The 23,702-nt window shown below is 45.5% G+C and overlaps 1 protein-coding gene across 3 annotated transcripts in view; it reads left to right on the forward strand.

Moving 5' to 3' along the window:
* The window catches only part of PRICKLE2 (prickle planar cell polarity protein 2), a 352,984-nt gene that overhangs the window by 276,942 nt on the left and 52,340 nt on the right, over positions 1-23,702 (forward strand). For all 3 annotated transcript variants that reach the window (XM_004581592.2, XM_058678924.1, XM_058678923.1), the window contains one exon: positions 22,390-22,503. In XM_004581592.2, coding sequence (XP_004581649.2) covers positions 22,390-22,503 — 114 coding nt within the window. The remainder of the gene's footprint in view (positions 1-22,389; positions 22,504-23,702) is intronic.

The raw sequence follows: 23,702 nt of genomic DNA on the forward strand, positions 1-23,702 counted from the left end.
CACGCGGGTGCAGGGTCCCAAAGCATTGGGCCGTCCTCGACTGCTTTCCCAGGCCACAAGCAGGGAGCTGGATGGGAAGTGGAGCTGCCGGGATTAGAACCAGCGCCCATATGGGATCCCGGGGCGTTCAAGGCGAGGACTTTAGCCGCTAGGCCACGCCGCCGGGCCCGATAGTTTTTATTTTAATGACCATTTAGAAGGACTAATTAAGGCTCAAGGATCAAATCTTGCTAAGAGAAGTTCATGATTCCAGCAGTTTCTCAACCTCTATATCCTGATGCAAAAGGAAAAACTTATAGGCTGCTAGCTTTGGAGAGGATTGGGACAGCCATGTACCGTTTGTGCCACACAAAAGTGCGCTTCGAAGCAGTGAGAGAAGGCTGATCTCCATCCAGTCTCATGATGGCCAAAAGGAAGAGAGTATTTTAATTAACCTTAGGCACCTTGCAGCTTACCTGGCTGTGATGCACAGCTACATTTGCCTAGAGTAGTTACTTTTCTTCCTCCCTCCCCCTATCCCTCCGTTCTTCTTTTCCTTCCTTCCTTTCTTTTCTAATTCATGGTAAGGAAGGCACCTTTTCCTAATTGATATGACGCTATCAGAAAGTCTAGCAGCATCCTACAAGGACCTACAACCATTAACTTCCTTACAGTCCTGGGCTTCTGGGACTCTTACCAAAGGATGTTGGGGAAAAAGAGGAAGTGTCTAAGTCCTCAATGACACTGAGTAATTTTTTTTTTTTAGTGTATTTATTTGTATTGGAAACTCAGATATACAAAGAGGAGAAGAGACGAGAGAGAAAGATCTTCCATTTGATGATTCACTCGCCAAGCAGCCGCAGTGGCCAGAGCTACACTGATTTGAAGCCAGGAGCCTGGAGTCTCCTCCAGGTCTCCCACATGGGTGCAGGATCCCAAGGCTTTGGGCCGTCCTCTACTGCTTTCCCAGGCCACAAACAAGGAGCTAGATGGGAAGCAGGGCTACTGGGATATGAACTGGTGCCCATATGGGATCCCGGCATGTACAAAGTGAGGACTTTAGCTGCTAGGCCACCATGCTGGGCCAACACTGAGCCATTTTTGAGGGATTGTGATCTCTGTAGGATTGATGGTCAAAACTGTGTCCACTCCCAGACTTTGACAGCTCACCTTCACCTTCCATCTTTTTGCAAGCATCATTAGAGCCTTGCAGCGAGACAGGTATGGAAAGGGACCAAAATACCAACCAACTGATTTTTCCCAACTACTTGGAAATGGGGTTCATGTTAATTCATGGAGAGGGTTAAACCGTGTGGATAAACTTGGGGCTGGGCTCCAGTGTGGTTTGACAACTTCCACCTTTGCCTGTGCCCTATTGTCATGTGAATAAGCGAAAAATCATCTGGGCAGGGAGCATGGAAGGCGAGAACTTCCTGCTGCGGTGTGTCCCTAGGAGGCTAAGCCTCAGCACAGGGAGAGAAGCTGTAGGTCTGGAGTCAGAAACGCCTGGAAACAAAATTGAGAAGTAAGTTCGAAATTTTTGTCCCGAGGTAGTAGGAGCCAAAACTGTGAGTCCTAGACTATAAGCAAAGTGGGACAGTGAAGCCCAACTCTTGCATTTGGTAATTAGGAAAACTGTCTCCAAAGAAGCTCTTGGTCTAGCTGTTGTCACACACAACCTGAAGTTAGAGAGTAATTTATTTGATCACGGCTTTCCATAGATATCTAGAGAAATAGCTAGGAATACGGACTGGGAAAAATTGGTTGAGTAGCCTTCACCACAATTTCTAGCATCTTCTGCCTTCTGTTTCCGATTTCAAATGTAAGGGCATGAAATATTTTCTTAGTGTTTTAAAGTAAGAATAAATAACACTGTATTTCTAAATTGTTAGAAAATGTTAATGTAAGTAATGAACAGTAAATACTAACATACTCTAAAACCTTCACCAGTTTTTCTTTTGCTCCATTAATGCTTAGTAAAGACTTTTTAAAATTAATTACATTGCATTATGTGACACAGTCCCATATGCACTAGTAAAGACTTCTAAAAATATTTTACTGTGGGCCCAGCGAGATAGTCTAGTGGCTGGGGTCCTCGCTTTGCATGCACCAGCGTCCCATATAGGCACCGGTTCTAATCCCTGTGGCCCTGCTTTCTATCCAGCTGGCCTGGGAAAGCAGTTGAGGATGTCCCAAAGGATTGGGACCCTGCCCTGTGTGGGAGACCCAGAAGAGGCTCTTGGCTCCTGGTTTCAGATTGGCTCAGCTCCAGCTGTTGCATCTAGTTGGGGAGTGAATCATCAGACCAAATATCTTTCTGTATCTTTTCTTCTCTGTATATCTGACTTCCCAATAAAAATAAATAAAATTTTTTAAAAAATATTTTACTGCAATTATAGCTTTTGTGTTTTGTTTTGTTTGCTTTATGTATTTGACGATATATTCTTGGCTACCTACAAGTATATAGTTATACTTTCCACATATTGTTCCTTTTATTTTATAACATCCCCTTTTTAATGAGTTTTTACATTTAATTTGTTCTTAGCATAATAACAGCTTGTAATTATTAAAAAGTTTATAAATAACCAAATTCATAGCATTTTCTAGAAATAGTTAGTGAACTAAGATGCTAATATAAAAGTGACCATCAAGTTACATTTTTAAAAATTTTGCAGTGATAAGACAATATACTAATAAATTATAATGTATCTTTTTGTCTTTCTTAATTATACTTGCTTAGATTCTTGTGTACAATGATAAAATTTTATACTCAATTTCTTTTAGTAAGTGGTTAAAAGAGTATACTTTTTGTGTCCTTATTTCAACAATCAGGTACACATTGTAAATATTTTTTGTCTTTTTAATCCAAGCTGATATTTTTAAAAATTTATGTATATACATTTATTATGTCACTTCATTCATTCTATTTGGGGTGTGTGTGTGTGTGTGTGTGTATTATTATTGTAAGATCATTCCTACCACTTTATATTTTTCTATGCCTTCATTTTTTTTCTACTTTTTTTCCCTCTAGTTCCATTTTATTTTTTATTACTTATCATTCATTTAAGAAGTAAAGAGACAAGTTAAGTGGAAATGACAAGCACTGAACCAGGCCGAAACCAATAGCCAGAAACCCAACCCAGGTCCTACTACTGAGAGCCGCCACCTGCTGCCTCCTAGGAGTGCCTCAGCCCAGGAGCCCGCTGTCCAGCCGAGGCTCTGCGGCAGGGGACGCAGGCAGCTGAGGCCTTAGGTTGAATGCCTGCCCCATTGGCTTCTGTTCTTTGAAGATATCCTCCCAACTTTCTTCATTTCCCTCTGATTGGTGGGAAACTATCGAATAAATCTGTCACCTTGGAAAGATTAGCTACCGGGGTTTAACATCTGGCCAGACTCAATTCTTTGCCATTTGTCTTAGTTCATGTGTGCTGCTGGAACAGAACAGCTAAGACTAAGTAAGTTATAAAGAACAAAGAATGTGTTCTCTGGCTGTGGAGGCTGGAAAGTCTAGGCTGAAGGCAGCAGCATCTGCTGTGGGTTTTCTTGCTGCCTCCAGCCCTACATGGCAGGAGGGCAAGAGAGGAAACAAATGCTGTGTCCCCACATGACACAGAGCAGAGGAAGGCAAACCCACTCCTGCAAACCCTTTATAGAGCAGCATCAAATCTGTTCCCAAAGGCCCTGCCTACCTCCACAGCTGCGCTGGGGATCAAGTTCCCAACACAAGAACTTTGGGGACGTGTGTAGACCGAGACCTCACTCTTCATCATACTCTAAGCTTCCCGCAGCCTCAGGGCCTTTGCACTTCCTGTACTTAATGCTTGACTTCCCTACTTCATTCCTTTTAAGAAATCCCTAGTTATTCACTGCTTAAATCTTCCTTCCAAATATGATAGTGATCTCATATAATGCACTTTATAGTATCATATTTTAGATTACTCATGAAAGAGTTTTCTCTGTGTCATAAAAACTTGCATCTCCATTGACTTCTGAACCACCCTGGCTGACCTTGAGTTCCCATTGTCTCATGTCAAAATAAAAATAGAATTTTGGACAGTGTCTCTTTAAAACAGAATCGTATCAGCACTCATAGTTTCCTTGGTGTCTTTCACATGTTTGTTCCTGTGCTTTGACATAGAAACAGTTTGTGAAACTTCACATTTTCACAGGGTCAGCTCCCCAAAATATCTGAATAAAGTTTACTATGTTCTGCCTGGGTTCAGACAGCTAAGCAGGTCTGTAAGAGTTTATTTCGGATTAACCTAAAGGGTCCAGAGATGCTATAGTTGGAGCCAGCATTGTAGCACAGCAAGTTAAGCTTCCACTTGCAATGCTAAGCATCCCGTAGCTGAATGCTGGTGCAGTTGCAGGTGATCAGCCTCTGATACAGATTCCTGCTAATGCACCTGGAAAAGCTGTGGAAAATGGTCTCATAGCTTGGGGCTTGTGTCGGAGAGCCAGATGGAACTCCTGGCTCCTGGCTTCAGCCTGGTCCAGGCTTGGCTGTTGCTGCCATTTGGGGAGTGAGCTAGCAGATGGAAGGTGTTTCTCTTCTCTTTTTCTTCCTCTTTCTCCCCACCCTCCCGCTTCTCTCCCCTTTTCCTCTTTCTCTCCTTCCTCTCCCTCTGCCACTCCCACTGCCTGTCAAAATAAATAAATCTTTCGCAACAATAGAATGCTGTAGGCTGCAACAGGAAGGAGGCCGCTTACTGCAGACAATCAAGACACGAAGGGCCTGCCTAGAGCCAGCCACAGGTGGAGCCAACCCTGTGCCAGGGTCTGCTGTGTTTGACATGCGGGCCAGGGGTAGCATGAGGAGGAGGAGTGGGCTGTCTGTGCAGGTGTCAGGTGTGGCGGGGTGCTGAAGTGAGTGGAACAGCCTATGTGCTCTGAGCCTGCTCAATAGCAAACTTCCTGCTCTCACAATTGTTACTAAGGCATAGGGCTGCTTCCTAGGCCACTGCTAGAGCCACTGTGGTTGAGCTGGGAAGAGGAGCTATTTAATGAGAATTCTATGATCTGTAAAATGTAGAATTAATGACTCAAGACGGCAAACTCCGAAGAAATAACTCGGCCCATTCATTAGAAGTGGTGATTGAGCTCTCAGGTCTCTTCAGTGCACACGCACACACACCCCTTGGGCACCTGACTTTGCCATCCTCCCATTTGTTATTGATTCTAATGGCAAGGCCCACATCTCCCCTGTGATCTTTAATTGCCTTATTCCAAACAGGAAGAGCGTGGCTTAGAGCAAAGCTGAAATCTAAGTGCAGACATATTGTGTGACTCATAGATTTCCCCCCACTGCTTTGCACTGTCATTTCAGAGAAGTGTTGCCACAGAGGAACATTTGGTCCCAACATGTAATAAAAATCACTCTCGCGTTGTCAAATTCACAGAGACAGACAAAGCGGGGCTGGTCGGGGGCTGGGTGGTGGGGAGTGAGAAGGGCGTGTTTGTGGAGCCGCAGTCGAAGTCTTGGTGTGGGGAGGTGAAAGAGCTCAGGAGCTAAGCAGTGGGGACCACTTCCCAACAGGCTGAATGCACGTAATCCCCCCGAGCTGTCTACCTAAAAATTAGTAACGCAAATTTTAGTCCATTTTACCACCTGATGTATAGAAGCACATATAAAATAAAGTGACTTAGAAATTGCAGCCCCTGGCCTCTACTGGGGATGAACCCACACACCGCAGGGCAGATGTTCGTCAAGGGAACAGGTGTTTTGCTTAGAGCTTCAGATGGCTTTGTCCCCTGTCAGAATGCCAGGGTTCAGTACCCAGCTCTTGCTCCAGACTGTAGCTTCCTGCTAATGTGTTGCCCAGGAGGCTCAAGGAGTTGGGTCCCTGCCCCCCGACGTGAGAGTCCTGGATCGAGTTACTGGTTCCCATTTTGAGTCTGGCTCAGCGCCAGCCGTTTTGGGTACTTGGGCACATGAATCCGTGGGTAAGAGCCCTTTTTTCTCTCTCAAGTGTATTCTTTTAGAAAAATGTTTGTCCAGCCCAAGTCAGCTCACATTGTCTTTACTACGTAATGTGTGCGCCCAGCAATCAAAAGGAAGAGCATTTGTCAATTTTTACCCTCTTTGGTGTGCTTGCTGATCCACTTGGCTTTTAGGATTAAGCAGCCACTCTTGCCTGTTCATTATTCAAAATTTTAGTAGGTATCACAGACGGGAAGAGTGAACTGTGACTGCACTCCTCATTGATTCATCAAGCACAGGGCAGAGTGTAATCCTGTGACTGGTTTATAGAGACACGGGGGTGAAATGGATACAAATGAGCTTTGGAATCACAGTGAAATGGAAATCCCGGCTCAGCCATCTATTCGTGAGCAGGTCAAATAGTTTGGCTTTTTGTTGAGCGTCATTCTTCTCGAGTGTCTATTTGCAAACTTGCCTACTTGTCAAAATTGATTTGTAAGCCCACAATTAATACTGTACGGCATTTTCATGGTTGTTAAACGGATATACACACACAAAGGACTACAAAATTTGTGTTACCCACACACAGGCTGTTAGCTAAAATAGAGCAAGATGATGCTGTGCTTCTTGATTCGACTTTTTCTATGAGCAGGCCAATGTCTGGGGGCAGGTGTTAGGGCTAGTGGTTATGACAGCTGTTAAGATATGCACATCCCACATTGGAGAGCCTTGGTACCACTTGCAGCTCTGGCTTCATGGTGAAGCTTGCTACGAATGCAAGCCCCTAGAGGCACTGGTAAGGGTGCCCACACGTGGCTTCTTACCACCTGCAGGAAGGCATGGATCGTGTTCCCAGTGCCCAGCTTTGACCCAGGCTTGTCCTGGCTATTGTGGGCATTTAGGTAGTAAATCGACAGATGAGAGTTATCTCTGTTTGTTTCTGTCTCTTTTTACCCTTCAAATAAAAGATAAATATTTACATATAGATAATACACTATATATAAGATAGGCAAAGGGTCCCTTGGGTGTCACCTTTTTGTTTTAGGAATGTGTTTCTTTAGTTGGCGGTTTTGCTTTGGCTGCCAGCACTGGTTAGCGTTTCTAAGTGCAAGAAGGATGTCATGTGCTTTAGGGGAGAAAAAACTGTGTGGGAAGGAAGCCTTAGTTATAATATTGTCTGTGAGTTCAGTCTTTTTTTTTTTAAGATTTATTTTATTATTTTTATTACAAAGTCAGATATACAGAGAGGAGGAGAGACAGAGAGGAAGATCTACCGTCCAATGATTCACTCCCCAAATGACCACAACGGTCGGTGCTGCGCCAATCTGAAGCCGGGAACCAGGAACCTTCTCCAGGTCTCCCATGTGGGTGCAGGGTCCCAAAGCTTTGGGCCGTCCTCAACTGCTTTCCCAGGCCACAAGCAGGGAGCTGGATGGGAAGTGGAGCTGCCGGGATTAGAACTGGCACCCATATGGGATCCTGGGGCATTTATAGGCGAGGACTTTAGCTGCTAGGCCACCATGCTGGGCCCTCTGAGTTCAGTCTTAAAGATTATACAATGTTTATTGAATAAGTCATTTTAAAGATCTGCTTATTTCCTTGAAAAGCGTAATTATATGTAGAGAAAGATCTTCCATCTTCTGGTTCACTCCCAATATAGCCACAAGAGCCGGGACTGGGCGAGGAGCTTCATCCTGGTCTTCCACATGGGTGGCAGAAAGCCAGACACTTGGGCCATTCTCTGTTACTTTCCCAGGACATTATCGGAGAGCCACACCGGAAGTGAAGCAGCCAAAACTTAAACCGGGAATCCATCTAGGTTGCTCATACCACAGAGGGCAGCCTAATCCACTGTGCCATATGCTGCCCCCTCCCCCAAGATAGGTTGCAGCAATATGATGGATTTATCAGGTGATGGGCATGTGACCAGAGCCTAGCAGAAACCTAGCCCCATATTTCCCCTAGTAGCAGCAGTGCAGTATTCACCTATGCAGTGTTTGTTGTGACTTTCTAGGACACAGATGCACCCAACTGTCTTTGCTTTTACCACAGGTAATTTCTTGCTCACCCAGCATCCCATGTTTCCCCTGCTGTGGCAGGATTAGGTCTGTTTACAAACAGTTGGCTCCCTCCTGTTCCAGGCACAGGGCAGGTTCATTCTCAACTCCTTTCTCTTTCCAGTGGGACATGGTCACATGATTTTTATTAACCCATGAAAAGGGACCATAAGTCACATGCACCTCAAATTTGGTAAAAGTATTTGATCTTCAGGGTTCAGCATCAACCATCCAGTTCTCTGCTGCCATCACCGTGGAAGTGGGTTTTAATATAAAACCTTTATCACCCCATGTGAGAGCTGCAGTGTGAAGGAGAAATAAAACTATACTAGGAGCAGGGCAAGGGTTCATCAGGCTAATCCTCCACCTGTACCACTGGCATTTCATGGGGGCACCCCCAGATGTTTCACTTTTAATGCAGCTCCATGCTAATGGCCTGGGAAAGTAACAGAGGCTGGCCCAAGCCCTTTGGTCCCTGCACCGTGGGAAACCTGGCTTCCAGCTTCAAACCAACCTAACTGTGGTCATCACAGTCATTTGGGAAGTGAATCAGTGGATATAAGATGTCTCTCTGTCTTTTTCCTCTTTCCTATTGTAATTTTCATTTTCCAGTAAAATAAACATGTTTTTTCCAAAAAGAAAATTATAGTGTGGATAAGGATTTTATGACAAGAATAACTACACAAATCGGATAGTTCAACAACAAAAATTCAACTCAATTAAATGTGGGCAAAGGGGGTCCGGCATGGTAGCCTAGCAACTGAAGTCCTCACCTTGCACATACCTGGATCCCATATAGGTGCAAGTTCATGTCTCAGCGGTCCCGCTTCTTATCCAACTCCCTGCTTGTGGTCTGGGAAAACAGTTAAGGATGGCCCAAAGCCATAGCACCTTGTACCCACGTGGGAGACCAAGAAGAGGCTCTGGGCTCCTGGCTTTGGATTGGCTGTTGTGGCCACTTGGTGATTGAATCAGCAGATGGAAGATCTTTCTCTCTGTCTCTCCTCCTCTCTGTATATCTGACTTGCCAATAAAAAAACTTTAAAAAATTGGACAAAGTGCTTAAACAGGCATTTCTCCCAAAAATGTATAAATTACTAAGAAGCACATGGATTGATTCTCAGCATCGTTCACTATCACAGTAATGCAAACCAAAATGACAATGGAATACCACCTTACGTGTAGTAAGGTGGCTATAAATTTTTTTTAAGTTTTATTTGGTATACAGCAGAGATCCAATCATATTTGTGCACTGGTGTTTATTTAAGCAGAATTCATAGAGGTCGAAAGATGAAAAGCTATCCAGGCTCTGTCAGCAGATGAGTAGGAAAAAACGGTGACGCATTCATGCAATGGAATATTAGTCAGCCATCAACAAAAAGTGTGTGAATAACTTTGAAAACTGCCTGCCGGGTGAAACAATCCAGGCACACAGGGTATTTTATAATTTTCTCCACAGGAAATATCCAGAGCAGATGCACAGAGACAGGTTCTAGATTCGAGGTGACCAGGGCTGTCGGAAGAGAGAAATAAGGGAATTATTGCTTAATTCGTATAATTTCTGTTTGACTTAGGGAAAACTGTTTTTTTTTTTTCTTAGCAAATTATAAAGTTTAATCAGAGGGTGAGGAATACAGACGTACATGAGCAATTTTAGGGAGAATGAGCTAGAAGGGGTAAGACAAAGATTGCTACCCTCTGTTCTGCAAGTCGGTCTGCAAGGTGCAAGAGTGTCAGCAGGTACGAGCATGTGAGGAAGAAAGGGAGAGTGATGTTGATGTTTAGAAGATGTTGTGAATGGAATTCATACTGCAGATCGTTCACTTCGTGATGGCTCAAATGGTAAATCTCTTGTGACCATATTCTGGTGGTTCATTAGAAAACAGCTGTCGGGCAGAGCCCCGAGGTAGTTGTTGGTTGTGTTGTTGTGTTTGTTATTGCGGACTGCATGTCCAGACCTTCTTTCTTGCCTTTCTCTCCATAATAAGGCATTCAGAGTTTTGTAGCCCTGACTAAACTTGAATCTGTCGGCCGATTTGCGGCCATCGGTGATCTTTTGACCTCTCTGAAACAAGTGAGAACAAATGCTTGCAATTAACGTCTGTGATTCATTGGCAGCCTAGTAGGGCAGGGTAGGTTCCTGAGGCTACAGGTCCTTCTGGAGCTGAGAGTGCAGCCGTAGCCACATGTGCCCGAGTGAGCGCCTTAGCAGGTGCAAATGAACAGACTGCTAACTCCGTTTCAGTATGGATTTGCAACACTCTGCTAAGGACCAGTGAGCTGAAATAGCTTGGAGAATTAATTCCTTTTCTCATAGCGTGTGTTGTTAAGAATCAGGACCGTTCAAGATGCCAGATTGGGCCTAGGATTTCACCTGCTTCTGTTTTCAACCGTTCATTCAAATGATTTTGCAAGAGGCTATAACACTGGACTTACGAGTATTAGAGGAACAATGGGGCTAATTATGTGAAATGAAGACTCAAATATCTAAACAACTGAAAATGTACTGAAACGATGCCTTACTGGGTGGTCATAGAAGTCCTGCACACAGGAAGGGGTACACCAAGTCTTGGCTATGGGACACAGATCATTTCAGTGGCTCCTTACAAACAGAATCTGCTTTTATTCTGGGCAGCAGTCTGCCCTGCCAGCTTCCAGCTTGGCCAAATCTGCCCGAGAGAATCTAACTATACATTTGCTCATACTTACGGTACATTTCTCTGATGCTGGTCATGCGAGTAGGAGATCGGCCTTCTGTCCTTTATCCTTCCTGGTCTTCTTCCCTGGAACAGGAATAGGATGTCTGGAACTCCAGCAGCTGTTCTGTCTTGAAGATAGATGCTGTGAATAGATGGAGTGCTAGGCACAGAGAGCTAGGAGGAGCTTGGAGGCTGGATGCTTTCTGTGAAACTGGAGGTCGTCCGTAGACCTCTGTCGTCAGGTAGTAATTACTTCCAGCCTAATGCATTTCTGATTTCTAGGGGTGCTATTGTTTTCTAGAATAATTTTGATCTACCAGTGTGTATGTCCTTAGAGTTCACAGTTTGTTTTCATCCTATTATTACCTTAAATCCTCATAATGCCTCTGTAAGATGATTACAATTCATTTAGGCTTAAGAATGAAAACACCGACGCCCAGAGAAGCTAGGTAACTTAGCCAAAGCTGGAGATTTAGCATTTGTCTTAACCAGGACCCAAGCTTTAAACACCCAGTGCGGCTTCTTTCTCTTATGCTCCAAGTAAACAATGACATAGCTGTCCTTCATTGTTCCAGATACATCTTTTATTGCTTCTCAAGTATGGACCCACTAGAACACCTTGTGACAATTATATGTTGGTTTAAAAACGAAAATGTTCTGTCATGATTTAAGGTAGAAGGATTTGTTGGTGGCTTTTATTTATTTTTTTTTTAATGGCAAATACAGTACATCCAGGTCGCATCCTCTTCATCCTTAAGAGAAATAAAGCACCTGCTAGCACATAAACATGTTTTTCAGTTCTGTGGTATGCCTGGAGATTCAGAAAGAAAAAAAAAGCACTAGGGAGAAGAATAAGTGTATGTCTGGGGTATGGAAGAATTCTGGGGAGATGTCGGGAAGGCGCTTGGAAAACACGAGAGGCCTGAGAAGTGAGTCGCGTGCAGTGTATGTGTGCCGCGGGGGGGGTCACTTGGTTTAACATGTGATTTGCCAGGACTGCTGAAGGCACAGCTAGTGTTCCACAGAGAAGCTGTCCTCCTCATGTTTAAAGTATACGTTAGCTGTGTAATCCCTGCACACCGCTCTTCCACCATTCCATTCTTTTAATTGTCTTAAAGAGACTTTGCCCAAGAAATTCTATGTTACTGAGAGCAAACCACATAAGCCGGTTCATGCCATGTAAAAACCAATGTAGAAACTAATTGGTGAGTTTTCAGGAATTTTGTAAGTCACTTGTTCAACACGCCATTGTAAAATTTTAGTTATACAAATGTACAGTGGAACAAATTACATTGAAAATGAGTAGAGTAAATACACGTAACTCATCACTTCCTGGTTACTTCGCCATATTACATGGTTAGCTAGATGCTTGAGTTCCTTTGTCTCTTACATATTGTTTTTAAAAATGTCTTTGGTTTATTCATTTGAAAAAGTTACTGAGAGAGAAAATGAGACACCTAGAGAGACAGAGAAGGAAAGCAGAGGGAGCCGAGAGACCTTTTATCTGTTGGTTCACCCCCAGACGGCTGCAACAGACCGAAACCAGGAGCCAGGAGCTTCCTCTGTGTCTCCCACGTGCATGGCAGGCACTGAAGCACTTGGGCCACATTGTGCTGGATCAGAAGCAGAGCAGCCAGTGATTGAAGTGGTGCTCCCATTGGATCCTGCTTTACGCGCTGCATCACACTGCCAGCCCATCTGTTAGATCTGTAAGGTGGAAATACCACACAACGCCAAGCTCCCAACCCAACATCCACTGATCTCATGTTGGTAGCTTACATAGCCCTGATGTTGGCAAGTGCTACAAAGGGTGTTCTTGTTTTCTCTTTTGAACCGATGTGGTGGTTTTGTCTGCCTCCTGTGGCTTTTGCATTCATTTCCTTTTGTCTTGTTACCATGTGGCTTCTTATCCACTCCAGCAAATATAACCTCCTGCAGCCCAGGACAGTTCCTTGTTCACCTGAGTGTCCTTTTCCCGTAGGTGATTATTGCCATTCACTCGTCCACCATAACAGAGTACCACAGACACATGTGTTTTCTTGCAGGCCTGGAGGCCAAGCAGTCCAAAGTGAAGATGTTGGTGAAGTTCTGGCTTGCAAACAGCAGGTGCTTCACTGCATCCTCACGTGACCTTCCGCCTGTGTGTACAACCCTAGTGTCTCTTCTTCGTAGGGCTTCAGTGGTAGCAGATGGGGCCCCACCCCAGACCTCAATTACTTTAACTACCTTCTGGAAAATGCTTTATCCCGACACAATTACACTTGAAAGATCAGGATTCCATGTGCACATTTTAGGGAACCCAATATTCCACCCAGAGCATAGAAATGTGCACATTGCATGTTAGTTGACGCCAAAGCTAAGCTGTATAAAAGTAGTTAAAAAATTGGTAGAATGTGGAGTTAGAAAATAAAATAACTGTGATCTAAACCATTGTGAAGTACATGCTTATAGAGTCTTTGAGAAATTGATGGAATATATATTTTTGGGGAAAAATGTGTGTGGGTTTCACAATTTTTAAATTTTTTAAAAATTTTTATTGGAAAGTCAAATACACAGAGAGAAAGTAAGACAGAAAAGAAGATCTTCCGTCAGTTTATTCACTCCCCAAGTGGCCACAATGGCCAGAACTATGCCTATCTGGAGTCAGGAGCCAGGAGCCTCCTTTGGGTCTCCCACGCGGGTGCAGGGTCCCAAGGCTTTGCGCCATCCTCAGCTGTTTTCCCAGGGCACAAGCAAGGAGCTGGATGGGAAGTGGGGCCACCAGGACACAAGCCAGCAACCATATGTGTGTGTTGTGCTTAAGGGCAACGTTGAAACTGTTGAAACCCCCTACCCTCCTGCCGAAGAAAAAAAAATAGGCAGCTGTTGGAGAATTTTTAGGAAGGTTTGTATGCAAACATATCAGCATTCTGTCGAGAGCGTTTTCATACAATTTGGTGAAGAAATCTCTACATAATCCTTAACTTAAAGGAAAAGCATCTAAACCTCAAGTTCTTCCATTACTGAGACTTTTTCTTTAAGGTTCTTCAATGTAACTGTCAGGTAGTACGTCAAACAAAGTGGAAAGTATTTTCTAACCAAACACTGAAGGTTAGTGTTCTAAATAAAACATAACAAACCTAGAAGGGCTGGGAACAGTCAGTATATGAGAGCTAACAGACGAGGGAACAACGTAAATGATGTGCTTTTGAATTACACTGCCTGCTTAGCACATAGTGTAAGTGTCTTCCTTTGTTTGAACTAAGTCATGTCAATTTGAAAAGAACTCTGACTTCAAATATAAATAGCATTGTTTTGTGTCTCCCGCTTAAAGCACAGTACCTTGACAGTTGATCCACGCTCCCTTTGCTTAACATGTCCTCTACCCACGCCACACCAGCTGTTTCTGTATAAACAGCTAGTACTCTGGTGGAATGAAAGGAAACTTTTACTCTTGATCCTCTTGAAACCACCGGTGTCTTCTCAGGTGGCTCGTTGTCGGTCTGAATCCTTTGATACATCAGTCGGGGAGAGAGATGAGCCAGCACACAGGATGTATCCACCCCGCAAACCTGTGTGAAGCACTTACCCAGTGTTCACTCCTCTCGGGGCTCCCTTTGCGATCAGTATGCTGGATGATCACTTTCGAAAGGGAAGAGACAGATAATCAGTAGGTTAGCAGCTAACATGTTTTTTGAAGAAAATCAGCTTAAGGCTTTATCAATGTATTGGCAATTGATGTTTTTTGATTAGGATCGTTCTTTCCTGCGTAGGCTCCCTGTGTATTGTAGAATGTTTCGCAATAACTCTGGGCTCTGCCACTAGCATTGGCTTACCCGAATTGTTGTAATCCAGAGCATCTCCAAACACTGTCATATATCAATGAGAGAGGGATGGGAGGTAGTATTTCCCCCCAGTGAGAAGCACTGGGTGACGGATTAAGGGAAAAAATGGTTTAAAAAGGCTTTTCTGGGCCTGGCGTGGTAGCCTAGCAGCTAAAGTCTTGACCTTACACACACCAGGATCCCCTATGGACGCCGGTTCTAATCCTGGCAGCCCTACTTCCCTACTTGTGGCCTGGGAAAGCAGTCAAGGACAACCCAAAGCCTTGGGACCCTGCACGCGCATGGGAGATCTGGAAGAAGCTCCTGGCCCTGACTTTGGATTGGCTCAGCACCAGCCGTTGCAGCCACTTGGGGTGTGAACCAGCAGGCAGAAGATCCTCTCTCTGTCTCTCTTTCTATCTGCCTTTCCAATACTAATAAAATGAATCTTTCAAAAGTAAGTAAATGAGGGCTTGGCAGCGTGGCCTAGTGGCTAAGGTCCTCGCCTTGATCCCATATGGCCGCTGGTTCTAATCCCGGCAGCTCCACTTCCTCTCTATCTCTCCTCCTCTCAGTATATCTGACTTTGTAATAAAAAAAAAAAAAAAAAAAAAAAGTAAGTAAATGAAATGGCCCTGGTGTGAAAGGAACAGGGGTGAGGCCATTGTGGGACAAAGACCTGATCAAGAGGTAAGGAAGAAAGACAGCTAGGTTTAAAGGAAGGAATATCACGACGCTACAGTGAGGTCTCAGAGTTTGAATCAGAGAGGGACTGGAGATGGGTAAGGTTTTTGAGAAGAGCAGTGACGTGCCCTGATTTATAAGCCAAGACAGTTGCTGTATGGTGCTTTGTGCCAAACAGGCCCTTGGAGGTCTCATGACAACTGCACAGTCCAAAGCAGCCATGGTTGTCATTGAGGTGAGCGCTTGATCATGGCTGGACTGATGCATGGGGGCAGTGGAAAGTGACTGGACTGGATGCGGTCGAACCTGCGGTTGACATGGTTTGCTCCTGTATTGAACGTCATGTGATGTCCCACAACAGAGGATGTCTCTGAAAGATTCCTCACTGAAAATACCTCCAGAGAGTTGTGTTTTTCTCGTCCTGAGTCCAAGCCCGTGGGAGTATAAGCATGCTGGAGACATTGCTCAGGCCTTAGGTATTAGGCTGCTGTTTCCTCAATTACTTCCTGAGTGAACCAATTAAAATTAAAACGTGGGTCTCTGGGAAAAAAGAGAAGGAGCCAAACTTGGTGCCGTGCCACCTGTCAGAGGCTGCTGAGCCCTTTTTCTTCCCTGGGGTGATGAAATTCTGGTGGGTGGGTCCCAGTGAGCAAACAGAGCCTCAGAAGCAGCCCCATCCCACCTGCTGCTAGCCTTCCTGGTCGTCCTCCAGGTCCCCGCTGGGAAACCAGCACAATCTTCTCATAAAACCACCAAGGGCCTCAAACCCGGGTTCTCCCCTCACCCTGCCTGCCAAGGAGCCGGGGTACATTTCAGATTATACCTTTGCAGGCTGAGGTGGATTACTCACCGGGTTCCAGATGCTGTGAAGGCCACCGTGGGATGAAGGCCACAGCTTCTCATCCATGCCTCGGTTAAGATCGGCTTTTAGAGAAACCTCCAAATGTGTCAGCTGGTATCAGAGATGACACTGCAGGGCTTCGTCCCTTTGCCTTGTGGGCTGGGGTGTGCCTTTCCCTTAGACCAGTGTTTCTCCTGGTATTGTGGGAGCTGTTGGTTTAGAATGCAGGGTTTTACAAGGCTGGCCTTGTGGCATAGTGTGTTAAGCCAACGCCCGGGACATAATCCTGCTTTTTAGTTAAATAAATATTTTTTTAAAAACGCACGAGAGTTCTGGGCTTCTTTTGTATTCCTAGGGGAATGAATGGCAATAGTGTTCAGAAAAATTCAGAGGTGATTTAAGAACCCCTGCTGTTGTCATGTAGCAGCTACTATCATGCCCTGAAAACAGAGATGGTAAAGAAAGAACTCTTGATTTCTCTTGTTGGTAAAAGATCTTCAGAGATAGGCCAGCTTAGTCTGGTGGCTCCAAATGGGATTGTAAGCAATCAGACCTGCTCCTAACTTTCTGTCCTACCATTCTCCTCAACCTGTAATTTCTGTCCTTAAGATTACTTTATGATACAGTATGACTGCTAGAACTCCAGCCATTCTGTTCACGCTCCAGGAAGGAGGAAGGAAGAAAAGAGAATGGATCTTTGCCAACTGCTCAGCCTCTTTTGAAAGAACTCTCTCAGCAGTTGCAACCTTGAATGTCACTGATCAAAGTAGGTCTCTCTGGCTACATGTCGCCACTGGGGAGGTGCAGAAATTCTGTCCTTCATCAATATGTCCTTGGGCATATTGATCCTGTAGGTAAATGGACATGAGTAGACAACTGTCTGTGACACCATCATCGTGTTGTTTAAAAACTGTTATTCAAGATTGATTTGTTTGAGAGGCAGTGGAAAAGAGAGAGAGAAAGCTTCTATTCCTGATTCACTTATCACTTGTCTGCAAGAGCCAGGGTTAGGCCAGGTCAACGTCAGAAGCCTGGAGTTGACAGGGATCTAAGAACTTTAGCCATCATCTGTCGCTTCCCAGGCACATTAGCAGGCAGCTAGAGCAGGAGCACAGTAGCCAGGACTCAAATGAGAGCTCTGATATGGGATGCAGGTACCCCAGAAGGCAGCCTAGCCCATCACATCCCAGCATCTCCACACAGGAAAGACAAGGTGTTTGCTTAGTGTCAGTTCATTTGGGAAACCTGTGTTGGCAATATTAGCAAGAACACCACAGGAACACACATTCAGTTTCCCCTCGGTCAGCCATTCAGATCTAACAGGTATGTCTCCTACTTCGATTTTGTGTGCTTTCCTGTCCTTCTGCCAATGTCTTATTTTTTTGATGAAATTCAAGAATCTGTAAATAACAGAGGTGGAAGATGAAAGATGAGGAAGTCAAGTTCAAAAACTGCTTCACCGCTGTTTAACACTGTCATATTCATTTTGATGTGTATCAAATGCTCACCTCAGGGTATGGGGAGGGTTGCCAAGAAAAGAATAGAAAAGAAGAAATGAAAGGAGAGAGAAAAAGATAGAGACAGAGAGAAAGAAACACTTCAAGCCTACAGTGCAAGCCACTTAGTCAATAATAGTTCATTGATCACTTTCTTTATTTCAGCCGTGAGGAACAGCTTATGCCGAGATCTACCAAGAATGTCTAACTGCTCTTTGTTGGGTTTCTGCACCAGGAAGATAAGAATGCTTTTAGAGACAGAAAAGGCTCCTGCTGAAAAGTCTGAGCGCTTTGTCCTTAGGACTTCTTGTTCTTGCCAAAGCTGGTGGAATTTCCTGGCTTCATGCGTGCATATGTGTATGTGTGAGTGTGTGAAAGCAGATATGTAAGAAAACAGCGTGGGGGTGGTGGCCAGCATTGCTTTCCTGTGGTTCTCTGGATCTCCTGGATAAAAGGTCCGACCACTGTGTGGGGTTGGTTGTGGAGGGAGAGAGACCAGAAAGCTCTAAAAATCTCCAAGTGTGTTCCCTGGACCGGCACAGGACCTTAGAAATGATCAGAAATGCAGATTACAGGGCCTCACCTCAGGCCTCTAATATTAGGAATCTGTGTTTTCACTTAGCCTTCAGATGATTGTAAGGCAAGCTGAAAAGTTGAAGAATCACTGATTGAAATCATGTGCCTTGCATATTTTTCTTTGCACGCTTTTTTCGATGATTGCACTTTTCTCTATGCCTTTGGTCTCTTTGCCCAGGCAGGAATGGTGTCAAATGTGCAGCTCCTGCTAACAAGCCCAGTCTCTCCAAGTGGGCGAGGCCTTGCTTCGTAGATTTTATTTGCTGTCTGACTAACCCTCTTGCAATCTGTCTGACACAGGCTGGAGTCGCTGCCAAGCTTTTCTGATGGCAGTAACACCTTGAATAAAGGCCTTCAGCTATTTCGTTTTCCTAAGCCAGTTTATTGTACTCAAAATGCTTTCTTGTTCAAGGAACGTCTACCTAGGGTGACTTCACCTAGAGCAAATTCGCAGGACACCTTTTCCTGCGATTGTCTAAACAGAGCGGACTTTCTAGCACTTTCTACGGGCCTGCTTTTGAAGAAAGGGACTCACTACACACAAGAGGAAAAATAGAATGACCAGCCTACTGGATAATGGCTCTCTAGTGATTATCATCAACAACAGTCTTTTGGGTTTGCTTGTATGCTCCTAAAAATGAACAAGTGATATGTCTCTGAACTAAATAAGAGATCTGCAGCATTTTCAGGGGCATAGTGCTGAGATGAAGATTTAATGTGTAGACATTTACCCAGTGTTTTTGGCTGTCCAGCTGTTTGGCTGCAGAGCAAGCCAGAGTCCAGCGCATTCTGCCAAAGACAGGCTGATTTTCTGGAGAGTTCTTGGTTCCTCCTCCCCATCCATCTACTAACCCATTTTCTCCGTGAATAACCTGGCAAGTGTAGCACCTACACACCAGAGGAGTCACGGAAGCCAACAGTATTTATACAGCATTTATAACACTGTGACTGAGTTGTGGGAGATCAAAGGAGACATTTTCATCTTGAACAGGCTTTAAAAAGGACCATAAGTGACACAGCACGGATCTAACTCATTTCCTTTCTCCAAGCTAGCCAGATCACCTCTGTTGTGATCTGTAGTGTTGGTAGGTTACTGGTCAATGTAATTAGATTCATCTTAGTGACAAATATCTAAGTTGCTAAGTCACCCGTTAAACTGTTGCTAACCTTGTGTAAGATTTTTTGTGTATTATACATTTGGGGAATATTAGAATACTAGTAGAAAGGACAGCTTTCTTGTGTTCACCAGTAGGCTTGAAATATAAAGGGTAATAGAAGGTATCCAGGAAACATGAAACTGCGTTCCCCCAAGGGTAGTTACTACCTTCAGGGACTTAAGAATTCAGTATCCTAGGCCTGGTGCGGTAGCCTAATGGCTAAAGTCCTCGCCTTGCATGTGCCGGGATCCCATATGGGCACTGGTTCTAATCCCAGCAGCCCCGCTTCCCATCCAGCTCCCTGCTTGTGGCCTGGGAAGGCAGTCGAGGACAACCCAAAGCCTTGGGACCCTGCACCCATGTGGGAGACCTGGAAGAGCTCCTGGCTCCTGGCTTCAGATCGGCAAAGCTCTGGCTATTGCGGCCACTTGGGGAGTGAACCAGAGGACGGAGGATCTTCTCTGTCTTTCCTCCTCTCTGTATACCTGCCTTTCCAATAAAAATATAAATAAATCTTAAAAAAGAAAAAACAGAATTCAGCATTCTGTAGTCAGCCTGTGGTGGCATTTCTTATCCCAGAGACTCACTGCTATTTTCGCCCTTCTAATGGCCTGGGGAAAGCAGCCAAGGTGGACCAAGTGTTTGGGCTCCTGCCCCCCATGTGGGAAACATGGGTGAAACTCCTGGCTCCTGGCTTCGGTCTGATTCTACACTGATTATTGTTAGCCTGGAGAGTGAACCAGCAGATTGAAGATTCCTCTCTCTCTAACTCTTTCTAATTAATGAATTAAATTCAACATCTTGGGAGCAAGAGTTTGATCTAGCAGTGAAGACACTGGTTGGTATGCTTGTGTCATACTCTGAATGTCTGGCTTCAGCATCCAGCTCCAGCTCCTGATACGACCTGCGTGTTGATGCACACTCTCAGAGGCATTGATAATGGCTCAGGTAATTGGATTCTGCTACCCATGTTGAAGACCTGGAATGAGTTCCCACATCCCTGCTTCTGCCCGGCCCAGTCCTGGCTGTTTTCAGGCTGGTCATGCTATAGAAGGTGCGGAGATGTCCCAAACTGGGTCTGCTATGGACTGTCTCCTTGAAGGTTTGCTTCAAGGACATGCTCTGGGAGAGCCTTCTGGTGTGTTAGGGGGTGACAGGTAGAGCGATGGTGGCGAGGAGACCTGTGCTCTGAGCAGTGAAGATGGGCTGTGAGCACAGTGAGGGCGAGTGGGAATAGGTTCCAGTTTGAACTTACTGTAGCAGTTCAGCTCTGTAGCAGTTGTTCATAATGTTCTGTATCTATCAATAGACTTCAACAGCTGATGAAGTGATGGTGCAGCAAGCATTCTCTCTCTCTCCCCAAGTGGCCACAATGGCCCAAGCTGAGCTGATCCCAAACCAGAAGCCAGGAGGTTCCCGAGGCTCTTGACCATTCTCTATTGCTCTCCCAGGCCACAAGCAGGGAACTGGAAGGGAAGTAGAACAGCCGGGACATGAACTAATGCCCATATGGGATCCTGGCACTTGCAAGGTGGAGGGTTAGCCAGTTGAGCCATTGCAGCAGGCCTTAAGCACTGTTCTGATGTGGGAAACAAAGCCCATTCCCCCAAGACACCAAGACGGACCTACATCTTCAGACCGGGCCAGGATCTGATGAAGCATGTGACTCAGGCTCAGTTGCCAGGATATTGGCAGGGAGGTGTGTGAGTTTCAGGTGGGCAAGCAGCCAGGTATTAATCTCGGACTCTCTTGTGGTCTGTGCCTTGCTTTCCCTGCTCAGGGAGTGCTGGCAGTACATGAGCTGCCATCAAAACCCGGAGCTGGCTCCTTCCATTCCAGGGATGCGGCTTCCTGCCAGGTGTCTGTCTCCAGGGAGGGGATCCGGAAAGCCAGCCCGTGTGCCAGGAGAACCCTGTTGGCCGTTGTCTCTGGGATGTGATGAACAGAACGACAGGCCCATGGTGGCCAATGGTTGTGATCATTAGTTAGGAAGATAGAGATGGTTTTTATGTTTTTGAAGGTCCTGTCATCACAGAGGCTTGCTGCCTGCATTTATAACACTGTGACTGAGTTGTGGGAGATCAAAGGAGACAGAGCTTTTGCACATCTTCACCCCAGCATTCCCAAAGCATGTGTTGATACCCGGGGTTCCTTCAGTACAAAAGAGTGAGACCGAATGTGTGGAGTGTGAGTGAGGCTGAGGACCATGGAGTCCCTGGTCTCTGCCCTCTTCTGCATTTGGTTGAATGAATGGCTTGTTGTTGCAGCAGAACCAATGGTTGTGCAAAGGGAAAGGAACTTCCACCAAGATCTCAGAACTGGAGGCATCCTGTTTGTCCCTCCTGTCCCACGGCACACCTTCTCTTTCGATCGGCCTTTCTTCTTTCCTTCTCCAGTTTCGCACACAGCCACTTGGGCTGGTAGGATGGCTGTTTTCCTTTCTGAAACAAAAATCAGATACTTGGTGTTTCCCATGCTGGATGTGAGGGTAGAGTATGTCTCGGGAAGTAGAGGATGCGACCTAACAGTTGCTAAGCAAGACCTTCCAGGATGTACACAAATCCTCACGTTAATGATAGGTTTTAGTGACGTGTTCTACAGTCCCAATTTAGTGAGTCTCCCTTTGCTGACTGTCTACTGCTGCCTGCCTCACGTACGGCTCAAACCCTGGAGGGCTGTTCGTCTAGGTGGAGACTAAAGCACCCAGGAGTTTGCCAAGTGCCAGAGCCTGGCTTTGGCCGTGGGGCCGAGGCAGGTGCTGACATATCCCTTTGGCTTGGGGAGGCACATCCCAGGCTGGAGCCTCACGGAGAAAAATGGTAAAGCCAGCGCTCGCGGGAGTTTGCCGAGAAAGCTCTGCCCTCTGGGGCCACCAGCACATTTGCTGAATTCTCCTTTTTGAGAAAAGTTCACAGGCTTGATTTTTTTTTTTTTTTTTTTTTTAGTTGGCAGAGAGAGGGAGATTGCAAGATGTGGGTGATGCGGTTGCGCTCTTATCAGGATGTGTGTGTGTCTGTTTTCATTTGGGAACTCAGCAGAATGTTGAGTTCCCTGAAGGCTGAGGCCGCTAGAAGCCGGGTGGTCGTACCTCGCCGAGGGCATCTTCTCCCCAGAACTTGGGCATGGGCACGCAGCTTGTGGAAACTGGACGGGTGATCTGTGTCGTCTGTCCTTCAGGTGCACCAGTACTACAGCTGCCTCCCAGAAGAGAAGGTCCCTTATGTCAACAGTCCTGGAGAGAAACTGCGAATCAAGCAGCTGCTGCACCAACTCCCCCCACACGACAATGAGGTAAGGGGCCAGAGGGGGCTGGAGAAGACTTCTCCCCTTCCCATGGATGGGCCCCCTTTTCATAACGCGTGAGACTGCCAAGGGAAAATTCTGGGGCTTTATTGTAGGTTTCATCTACGTTCCTACGAGCCAAAAGAAACTGGCCAACACCGTCTGGAAAGTGCGACCAGAAGGCAGACTGTCCTTTTTACATAGTGGCTTAGCCTGCCTGCCTGACACTAATGGCTGCTGAGGGATCACCGAAGAGCCCTAAAATTGCAGATATCACGTGCAAGCTGTATCCTAGGCTTGCCTGTGTGGCTGAAGAGATGATGACCGGGGATCCCTTGGGCCAAGTCCCAGCCCTGCAAAAACTTTGTGAGGCTCCGATATTCAGCATCCTTTCCCATTAAATCAGCATGCACGTTTTTCCATGTTGCACTGCCCTCAGAAGCTGTGTGCGCCAATCTGGGGCTCTAAACGAGGGTTAGTCTCATGATGGAATGCGTCAATGTGTGAGCTGCAGTCTGTCCATTCTTCTGAAAGCACATATCTGGCCAGCACAATGGATCCTTAAGGGGAGATTAGTAAGCCAGTTTTTCAAAGTTTTTCATGCAATAAGAGGTCAATAAGCTAGCAATGAATTTGTAGGTATTTGGTTATATGTGTATACATGCATGTATGTGTGTGTGTGTATACAAAGGATAAGCCTGTAGTATTGAGCTGTCTGCTTCCTTCTGACTGCATTTAAAACAAATAGAAAAAAAAATGATTTTTCATGGGAAGGAAAAAAAAAAAAACCTTTGTAGAGCCACACGCCAGTTTTCTATCAACTAACCCCTCCCGCTTGCGGTGTCCGGATAGTCCTGTCCTGGGGGGAGTGAGTGCTGTTTTAAGTCTCATCCCATTCCACTTTCAGATCAAAGGGGATCATTTGAGAGCCTCGGAAATTGTTGAAGTAAGCGAGACGCAAGCTCTTCCAGTGAAGCCACTCCTAGAAAGAGATCGGCTGGTCCCCGTCCCGCTGCTGACTTCCGACTTCATAAAAACAAATAGAAACAATGCTTTCTCCTTTAAAGCTGAGGGCGGGCGTTGTAACCTGATGCCTGGTTAACTAATTTAGAAGCGAAAATGCGGGTTTTTACAAGCAGGAGGGGTGTGCCCTGCTTTACAAGCATGTCCATAAAATGGCAGTGGCGTAACCTTATATTCTGGGCTGT

This window comes from Ochotona princeps, chromosome 21 (assembly GCF_030435755.1).
Source record: "Ochotona princeps isolate mOchPri1 chromosome 21, mOchPri1.hap1, whole genome shotgun sequence".
In the NCBI taxonomy this organism is placed as follows: domain Eukaryota; kingdom Metazoa; phylum Chordata; class Mammalia; order Lagomorpha; family Ochotonidae; genus Ochotona; species Ochotona princeps.